The sequence below is a fragment of the Lactuca sativa genome, chromosome 3, assembly GCF_002870075.4.
Source record: "Lactuca sativa cultivar Salinas chromosome 3, Lsat_Salinas_v11, whole genome shotgun sequence".
In the NCBI taxonomy this organism is placed as follows: domain Eukaryota; kingdom Viridiplantae; phylum Streptophyta; class Magnoliopsida; order Asterales; family Asteraceae; genus Lactuca; species Lactuca sativa.
Window position 1 is genome coordinate 240,273,672 of NC_056625.2, and position 10,749 is coordinate 240,284,420.

Consider the following 10,749-nt stretch of genomic DNA (forward strand, 5'->3'; position numbering starts at 1 on the left):
AAGACGACCAAAGAGTCGCTGAAGATAAGAAATTGCCGGAAACCTTCAATAGCCGGTTTCAATGGTTTCTGGGAACACCTACAACAAGTTCAATGGTAAATGAGATACAAAAAAAGGAAAGTGACCAATTGAATACAAGGACAATAGTTAATTATCTTAATAAGATATTTCCCCCTATTTTTATAATAAAAGCTACTTTTATTTCATAAATTATGTTTTTGGTTTATTATTCGATTAATTAATTAATTATTTGTTTAATATAAAAATGTAATTTGAAATATTTTTTTTCAAAGCATATATTGTATCGAAATTAGATTTTTCTATATTTAATTTAACAATATTGCATAAAAACCATGGGCGAGAACACAACGACTCGTGTGGAAACGCTACATGCGTTTTGAAATGGTCACGGGCCATTGAAATCGACCAAATAAAACTGAGACTGTGAAAGGCGAGAGTGCCGCCGGACTTCAACAACTACAACCTGTCCGATTGGCAACTCCTTCGGATCCGCCATGGCTTCTGCGATGAGAATCGTTATTGGTCTACTTACACTTGTCACTATCGGAATGATTGCCGGTAATTTTCTCATTAATTCCTTAAAAACAGCTTAATGTCTATGATGATCAAAAAAATTCTCTACGATTACCCGATGCTTTGCTAAATAATTGCTATTATGCTTAAAAAGGTAGCTTAAGCTTCTTCTAAATTCTGTGTATATTGTGAATTTTTTCAAGGTTTGTTTCGATTTTAGTTTGTTGTTACCAAGGGTTAAGTAACAGCAACGAATGGATTAACTATTCATTTTCAGGCTTAGTTAATAAAAAAAAGTCGATCTATTTTGTTAACCAGATGTTTATACTCCTGTTGTTGGGTGATTTTCGTGAATGCTATTTTCTTGGGGACAATGACGGGGTCTTATTTGATGATCTATAATTACGTTCCTTGGATTCGGCTAGCGTAGCAATCTTCTATCTGACGTGGTTCTTTCAAATCCATAATGTTTCTAGTATAATGCTTTTGTATAATTCAATGTAGTTATCCAATTCGTTTTAGGTATTTGGATTTTATTTTGGGACAAAACTTATATAGATTTCACACCCTGATATACCTAATTACCTTTCTTGAAGTCACTCTCAGTGAGTTTCCAAAATGCTCCTCAGTTGATGTGCATGTGATAGACTAGACCCATACGTCATTGTGTCATGTGTGAACCCCAATCGATGCTTCTGCTAGACAACAACAAACAAAGTTTTTTTCCTAAGGGAATGATTTAAGTATTTTTTTATGTTTATCCTTATATAGAGGTCAATCTCTATATAAAAACCATGTTGAGGACTCATCAAATCACAAAGACCTAGCTGAAAGATGATGAAAAGACTAAAACTTGTTGATTAAACTTAACTAGATGCACAAACTATAGAACTATGAGTTATTTGTGGAAGGGGATGACTACTAAGTTTCGGATGAATGCTTTCTCATTGAAATCAAGTTGAAAATAGTTAGTTTTGAGTTTGCAGTGGGGTTATAAATCGCCATAACGCTACAAGTATGGGGTAAGATACTGCAAACAAATAACTTTCATTAAGCTGCGATTAGCTACTCATAGGGGTTGGGTTCTAAACTGTTTCATCTCTGGATTCTGTGGAATTGACCACAAATAGGGTTGTAAATGAATGTTAAACGGATTGGATATCTACTTGATATTTGTATCCAATTAACAAATTGGGTATTCAAATCCATATTCATTGTTGATGGATGTTCACTGTAGTGTCTACATTCAGATCCATAGGATGTTGAAGAATGCAGATGTATTTGTATCCATTTCTAGTTAGTTAATGATCCAAATTTGATAGCATATTTGAGTATACATGTCTATATATCCTAAAAACTTTGTCAAATAGAAACGGTATAATAAATGTTAATTGTTAAACATCAATTAAATGTGAAAAAGAAAAACCATGGCCATCCTTTCATTGAAAACCAAAGCATACTTGCATAATATTTCAAAATGAAAAATAAAGAACAAAATTATGTGAATCTGAAACTCAATAACCTAAAGCAAAAATGATTCATGTGACTTACAAACTTCATTTGTGAGCAAAATATTCTTGGGGTCCTCTCAATTGTTTTTAATAATTAGCATGATATACAACATTGCTGTTAAAATAATGGTAATTAATAGCTAATACATCAAGATGATTGGATCCCTAGTAACCTAGCGTGTAGTGTGGCAATAGTAGATGATAATTGACCTTTTACTTTTAGGCATAACTTCCTACTTCATGCTTTTAACCAATAACCTCACATTCCTAAAAGATTTATACCATATATGTCTTACATTCACCATATCTTTAATCTTAGATGCCTTTTGCTAAATGTTTTTGTTCTTTAACAAAATGCAGGATCTTTGCTTCAATTGGCATTTATTCGGAATTTGGAAGATTCGTATGGTAAACTATTCTCAACCATACCAGTCTTTAAAAGCTTTTACATATTGATTATGTTCAATTTCATGGATGCCTAACAAATATATTGTTTGTAGGCACTACATTTCCTTCATTAAGAAGAACACTTGGGAGTAATCAGTTGCCTACAGGTTAGCATCTTACATTTTATTCTTCATGACAATAAACTTTCATCAAAGTTAATAGCTAGCATCATAAAATAGAGAAGCATTTGAACATATAAAATTGAGAAATTTGCTCAACAACAATCCATGTATTTAGCAAACTCAATAATTTCCTATAACTAGATAACTTTTGGTCCAATGTTCACTAGCCCTACCAAAATTTGAGGTGATTGAAACATATCATAAAGCTGTTATTTGTATGTATTTACTTGCAATCTTTTTTAAAAAAAAAGTTGTGTCATTGTGTGCATATGTTCTGTTTTTTTTTTTTTTTTTTTTTTAATTCATCTTTTACCCTCTTATGGTTTCAGCTGTATCAGGTTGGGGGAATGATAAAGAAGCTGCAATTTTACGCATTGGATACGTATGTCCTCAAGCTCCATATAAATCCACATACATAAATACATAAGCATAAACACAAACATATTTGTTTTTTATGAGCATTGAAGCTTTTGGTTATATTTTCTTAGGTTGTATTTTTTCACAGTTTATATAGTTATGTATGCAAGATAATTTCTTTCACTCTTTTAGTCGATATTTATGTTATTTGTTTTCATATTCTTTATTTCTACAGGTCAAACCTGAAATCATTAGCTGGTCCCCACGAATCATTGTGTTCCATAACTTTTTAAGCTCAGAGGTACACAAACATCATCAAAATTCTATTTTTTTTTTTTTTTGATTGTCAGTTTCTATGCTTATAAATCTAACCTGTTAAGCTTCTTTAATTATAATCTTAATTTTGCTTTTATTCACAATTAGAAAGTTACAAGTACTTTGATATTTCAAGGATACATTATGACTTTTGTAGGAATGTGATTATCTTAGAGCATTAGCCAAGCCTCGTCTTCAGGTCTCAACTGTTGTGGATGCAAAAACTGGAAAGGTATGTATGTTGAAAATAAGATGTGTTTGGTTTGTTGATTCCGATGGAATTGGAATTCGAGATTCCATTCCATGGTTGCCAAATGGACGGAATTCAATTTCGTCAGAATCCTTCAAATTTCATGTTTGATGGATCCACTGTTCAGTAGATGGTGGCAGGGTTCAATTTCATCCTTCATTTTTTTTATCAACAGATCAAGCTACCCTCATTATGTATATATTGAAATAAAAATAAATCAAAATACCCAATTTCATCCTTCAGTTGTATATATTAACAACAAATAAAAAAAATACTCTGATTACTATGTGATGATTACTTAAAAAAATAGGGAATCAAGAGTAATGTGAGGACTAGCTCTGGCATGTTTTTGAACCATGAAGAAAGGAAGTATCCAATGATAAAGGTTAGTACTTAGTACTTTCCATTGTGTTTGAGCTGATAGAGCTATTTCCTATGAAGAGGATGAGAGGGTATTTCTGTCTTTTACACAGACGAAAAATTGCAAGTTTTTGGGTGGGACAAAAAGTTGCAATTAAAATGAATTGTAGTACAAGTGAGGATTGTAATGTAGTATGTTTATATGCAAATGTAGGCAATTGAGAAACGGATTTCTACATATTCTCAAGTTCCAGTTGAAAATGGAGAGCTGATTCAAGTGTTGAGGTGGGTGTGTTGTTAATTGGTATTTTTTTTTTTTTTTTTTTAAATTCAAATGAATGCTTTTACTAATACATTTTCAGTAATAAAGCTAACATCTACAGAAGCACAGGTATGAACCAAATCAGTTCTACAGACCCCACCATGACTACTTCTCTGATACGGTAAACTTTTCATTTGCACTCCATGTGTATATCAAACTTTGCACTTATGACCCTTTAACTTACATAATACTCTTTATTTATTTACACCCCTTCCTTTTAAAATTTATATATATTATACACTTATCGTATTTTACGTATGAATTCATTTATTAGAAAAATATAGTCTAACATTATGCATCGCTTTAAACAGATTAATTGCACATTTATGAAGATCTCGTTATACGTTCAAATCAATACTAGTACTGAATATAATTGATATTTGTTTTATTTTTAACTTTTTCACAAATTTAAATTATGTTCTAAATAATAATAAATTTGCATTAAGTAACAAAAAAAAAAAAGTAAAAGCATCTGTCACTGTTCATCGGAAGAGTCAAAAACAGAATTATGTAAATGAAAGGGATGTGGTGTGATTAAAAAGTATTATGTGAGTTGAAGGGTTATAAATGAGAATTTGTTAATTTATTAAAATTGGTTATTATGCTTGTGGGGCCCTACCATTTCTAAGGAGAGTTGTTTTTCCTTGCAGTTCAACTTAAAGCGTGGTGGTCAAAGGGTGGCAACAATGTTGATGTATTTAACTGATAATGTTGAAGGAGGAGAAACTTTATTTCCAATGGTAAGACTTACATTCCTTCCTTTTTTTTTAGTACATGTATTTAATCTTATAAAATAAATACAAAGTGTATTAATATAAGATATTTGAGTAAATTACATGATTCGTCCCTGGTCCAAGTGCCAAATTGCTTGTTCAGTCTTTTTGGGTGGGGTTGGGGTGGGTGTGTTTATTTAAATAAATTAAAAAGTCAAGGGCAAAATAGTCTTTTTGGGTAAGATAGGGACCAAGCGCATAACAAAAACAAACAGTAGGGACCTTATGAGTTAAAAAAAATATGTTAGGGACCAAACGCGCAAATTACCCTAAACCATAGGGAGACCATTCGTGTAATTTACTCTACTTTTAAAAATGTATCCATTTATAACAGTTTTTGGATGAAATTGCTATAATTAGAATATTAGATGGATTTCTCAAAGTAGGAAGGTGTAATAGGAAGAAATGAAAGTAGGAGGACATAATAATACAGAAATCAATGAAAGTATATTTGCTATTTCTACATGTTCTATTTTTCATGCATCTCTCTAACTTGTATAAAATGCCAGGCTGGCTCAGGTGAATGCAGCTGTGGTGGAAAAATGGTGAGGGGACTTTGTGTTAAACCGAATAAAGGAGATGCTGTCCTTTTCTGGAGCATGGTATGTTACTCAAACACTTTTTTTTTTTTTTTTTTTTTTTTTTTTTTGAAGTATCAAATTCATGAAAATATGTTGCTATTTCTTGCAGGGACTTGATGGGCAATCGGACCCTGATAGCATTCATGGTGGTTGTGAGGTCCTTGCAGGAGAAAAATGGTCAGCAACAAAATGGATGAGACAGAGACACACTACCTGAATTTAAAAAGTAAAAGTTAAAAGTACTTACAAGTATAGCATCAAATTTCTAAATTATGAAACTTTGTATTAAATTTAGTGTTAAAGTTAGACATTTGAGGGAAGTTATATATATCACTTTTATAATTACAAAATTCCCATAAAATAATAGACCCGTAGGCTGTCAAAGTAAGGGAAGTTGGATGACGAATGAATGATATGAACATTTTAATCGAGTGAGTCATGCTAATGCTTGGTTGGTTTGTAATTGTAGGAATGGAAATTCATATCAATGTTTTATAATAGTTTTAAATCTACTCTCTGTGTCATTCAATTATATAAAAAAAGACATAATTAAAATTTGTTAAAACCCAAAATCAAATTATAACTAAAAATGTTTTCTCTAGTTATTTTTAGAAAGTAGTGGTGTAATATGATTGAACTTGTGGAATCCTTTGAATAGTTTTGGGTTATTAAAAATTGCATAAATGAAAACGTATTATATTGTAATTCTTTTATGTCATTTTATTATCAAACGAAAACATCACTAAGTAATGAAAATAAAAAATGGAAGGATTTGTATTTGTGCAAGAACGTAGCAATTTTTTCATTTTAATGAAACTAATAATTTCTTTCTGTCCACTATTTTTCATTTGAATCTCTTTAATCTCTCTCTCTCTCTCTCTCTCTCTCTTTCTCTCTCTCTCTCTCTCTCTCTATATATATATATATATATATATATATATATATATATATATATATATATATATATATATATATATATATATATATATATATTGGTGGGTTTTAGTGTGATTTTTGTTAATATAACCAAATAAATTTTACAAACATCACTCACAATCATCAACATTATTTTAGTTATTTTTCATTGACACATTTGGTTTCCACTAAATTTTACATGTATGACAAAACTAATGGGTAACTTGGTATCTGATAGTTGTAATTGTAGTTGTTAGTTGTGGAAAGCTGGGGCTTTTATTTGTCTACAAGTGTAGAAGAAAAGTAGTTGGTTTTTAAAGTATAGTTTTTTAATAGAACCAAATGAAAATGTAACTAACATCATCCACAATCAACATTATTCATAGCTATTTTTCATTGAACATGATGTGTCCCCTAACTTTATTAAACAAAAATTAATTTCTTACACTAGTTGGTAGCTTGGTGACTATTAGTTGTTAGTTGTTAACTGTTAGCTAGAAGTTGAAAAGAGGAAACCAAAGTTTTTTTTATCTAAAAGTTTACGAGAAAAGTAGTTGTCAACTTTTAAAGGTGCAAAATACAAAAATACTAAAAGTAAACAACTTCTAAAAGCTAATACATATTAAAAGCTATTTGAAATAGCTTTTGGATAAATAGTTTTTTGTTTAAAATAAAAGCTTTAATTCTTACACCCGAACAATTTTTTTTTGTTAGTTTGAGTTTTATTTTTCAAGCTAAAATGCTTAGAAGCTCTCAGAAGGTTGCTCCCGAACAGCCTTAGAGTCCAAAAACTGATCACTTTTAAAAGTTTTTTTTGGAGATTCACTAGTTTACCCAATCTTTTGTGAATTGTTTTATAAACCCACTCATCTAGTTTGATTGCAGAATTTTGATAATAGATACTTAATTCAACTACACTTTGGCTCAGAAACATTTCCCCCAAAACAATCTAATATTAGTCAACATGGTATATCTTATTGCAAGAGGACACTAAAACTCAGACAATGTAGTCTAAAAGCTTCAAGTGTTGCTACAACCCACAAAACACACTATATCTCTCACATTTATTACAAATATACAAGCTTCAATAGCATGCTGGATCAGCTATTCAAATACCCTTTTATTAAACCAAGTATATGTTGAGTTTAAAGAAAAGTTGATCATACTAAAATTTTCTCAAAAGTTCAAAGGATTAACGAAATTGATGTGTCACTTGTTATGCACTGCTATATAAAACATGGTATCTTGTACGTAAAGAAAAAGTTTAACTTCCAATTTTGCAAATCAAAAGGAAAGGAGAAGCCCCATTGAATTTCGAGTCACAACTATTGTCTTCTGGATATTGGGAAACAAAGAAAACTAACACATAACAAACTTGTAAACCATTTACACTGTAAAACAAGGAGTGTCCACTTCTTCCTTTGGCACAAGCTTACCAATCAACTTAAGCAAAGAAGCATCTAAAGATCTAGCTTTTATATGATCAAGTAACATTGATACAGTTGAAGCATCAAGTGAAAAGCCTTTCCCTTCCATTTCCAATAAAAGCATCTCTACCATATCATGATGAACATACTTTAAAATTCCTTGAAGAAGAACACGGTAAGTCACATCATCTGGTGAGCAACCTCTCTTTTCCATCTTAAAAAACAACTCTTTCGCTTCACTCACTAAACCTTCCCGACAAAAACCACTAATCATTACATTGTATGTCCAAACATTCGGTTGCAAACCTCTAACACTTAACTCATTGAAAAGGTTCCTTGCAATATCAAACCTCCCACTTTTACTTGAACCATCAATGAGTATACTACTGTACACAATAATATTTGAATTTAGGTTGTTGTCACCTATCAAATAGAAGAAAGAGAGTGCTTCCTCCACTTGATTGTTGGTGCATAGACCCTCCAAAACTATTCCATAAGTGAATTCATCTGGAATCAAATTATGTGCTCGCATCTCATGAAACAGTTCATCTGCATCTTTACAACGTCCAACTCGAAACAATCCATGTATCATGGTGTTGTAAGTGATGACATCGGATTTCATACCTTTTTTAGTTATTTCATGAAACAAATGCATGGCCTTTTCCATCTTCAATTTCTTGCAATAACCATTCAATAAACTATTATAAGTCACAATATTAGGAACCAGACCTCGAAACCCCATGGAATCAAAAACCTCCTTTGCTTTCCTCATTTCACCACGCAAACAATACCCATCAATAAGTGAATTATATGTCACTACATTAGGATCCTTCCCTCTCTGAATCATTAAGTTGATAACACCTTTTGCTTCTTCCAGTTTACCTTCCTTGCAAAGTACATCGACTAATATACTAAAAGTATGAACATCTGGGGAGATCCTTTGCTGTTCCATTTCTTTGAGTATTTTATCGACCTCATCCCAACGACATAAGTTACAAAGACCATGAATCAAAGAGTTCTAAGTGACAACATCAGGTAGAATGCCTTTGTGGAAGACCATTTCTTTGAAGAGGTTTAAAGCATCATCTACCATTTTGTCCTTGCAAAGACTATCAATGATGGTGCTATATGTGAACACATCAGGTTTACAACCCTTTTCATCCATTCGTTTGAGCAAAGCAATGGCTGTATCATTATTGTCATATTTAGAAAGCCCTTTAATCATAGCGTTGTACATAATTGTATTAGGTTCACAAAGTTCCTCTTTGATTAGCTTCTTGAATAACATTTCCGCATTGGGGACTCTATCTTCTAGGATGAGTCCATTTAAGAGTGTATTAAATGTGTAAACATTAGGCAAAACAGCACGTTTAAACCCATAGCCAAGGACTGCAAATCCTTCATTGGTATGGTACATTTGGCAGCAACACTTGATAGCAATGCTAATAGTGTACACATCGACAGGAACACGAAGGGCATTCATTTGTTTAAAAAAGTCAATGGAACAAGAATAGTGTTTCATTTTGGTAACACCTTGCAACAACTGATTGAATTGAATCACTGGGGGCAGAGGTTGTCTCTGTGTCATTTCATCGAACACTTGGATGGCATCATCAAGGTTAGTGATCTTCTCAAATATAGATGGAGGATGATTAAAAACCCTTTCATGACTGGGTGAAGAAGTTAAATGAAATGTTGCTAACATCGTTTTGGAGGGACAGATTCCGGTAGCTAATTCTAAAAAGGATGAAGGATTTTTGAAAGAAAGAGGGGAAGAATGAGAACTGAAGGTACCTCTGAATTTGTTGGGGAGATGGGAGTAGATGAACGAAGCGACGTTTTTTGGAGTCGACATCACCACGACAATCGGCTTCAAATAGTTGGATTCAATAAAACACAAGTTTGAATTCATTGGAGGGATTACTAGCATCAATGTTTTGTTATAGTGAGACCTAATTTTAAACGCCTTAGTAATTCTAGAGTAAATTACAGGAATGGCCTCTGGTATAATTAAAATCACAGCTTTCGTCCAACCTGGCATTTTGTTACACTGACGATCCTTATTGATACGTGTCTAGGCTTATACACAAGGCCGCCTCCATGGCCGGATCCATGGTATATTTGTATATACATTAAATGGATAAGTTGTGGTGACATAGCGCAACAATTTCTGGAGTGTCACTAATAACTTTGCATGGAACCCACGCCTTAGATGAAAGTCACCCGCGTCTTGCATGTTACTCTTCCACTTCTTTTGCATTTTATTTAATTATTTGTTTAATGTATTTTGCATTGAAAGAGTAGACTAGTTACGGTTAGCCATGTTTTCCACTTCTTAGTTTTTAGACTTTTGCATTGTTATATATTTGGATGTATTTTCATTGTTTTGGGGAAGAGAAGAATTATCATTAAAGTATCTATGTTTGTGTTTCTTATTTCTTTGGGAGATTAGCCATTTCAAACTGGCCTTATTTTAGAGATTGATCATCTTGAACCGGTCTCTATCACTTATGGTTTCCTTTTGTTAGATGTTTGGTACTTGAGTCGTTAAATTATAAAGATGTTAAGTTTTTAAGACAAATTTCACGATCAATCCTTGTAGTTTAAAAAAAAAAAAAGACAACTTGAGTAAAACATTGGATTTTGTTATATCAATGGTCTCTATGGTTTCAACCTAGTACCTTTCGTCCCTTTTGCCAACTCTATTTATTTTAAGCCTTTGGATGTATGTAAGAAGACATTTTTAACATTTTCTTATCGTTTTCTTATTAGTTAATAGTTTATGTTAATATTAAATGATAATTCCACCACCACCCAACTTTTATCATATGTTGT

General features: G+C 32.0%; 2 protein-coding genes across 2 annotated transcripts; one reads left to right on the forward strand and one right to left on the reverse strand.

Annotated features, from left to right (window-relative positions):
* The first annotated feature begins 360 nt into the window (after positions 1 to 360).
* LOC111906662 (prolyl 4-hydroxylase 1) lies at positions 361 to 5,892 on the forward strand. The gene is made up of 12 exons (XM_023902429.3): positions 361 to 579; positions 2,406 to 2,453; positions 2,546 to 2,599; positions 2,944 to 2,996; positions 3,207 to 3,272; positions 3,444 to 3,518; positions 3,847 to 3,921; positions 4,111 to 4,181; positions 4,288 to 4,339; positions 4,869 to 4,958; positions 5,501 to 5,593; positions 5,682 to 5,892. Exons 1-12 carry the CDS (start codon positions 516 to 518, stop codon positions 5,787 to 5,789), a joined length of 849 nt encoding a protein of 282 aa, XP_023758197.1. The 5' UTR covers positions 361 to 515; the 3' UTR covers positions 5,790 to 5,892.
* Positions 5,893 to 7,722: 1,830 nt separating this feature from the next.
* LOC111906661 (putative pentatricopeptide repeat-containing protein At1g12700, mitochondrial) lies at positions 7,723 to 10,509 on the reverse strand. Its single transcript, XM_023902428.3, is given in 1 exon segment — positions 7,723 to 10,509. A coding segment is annotated over 1 exon segment (2,082 nt). The 5' UTR covers positions 9,956 to 10,509; the 3' UTR covers positions 7,723 to 7,873.
* Positions 10,510 to 10,749: the final 240 nt, after the last annotated feature.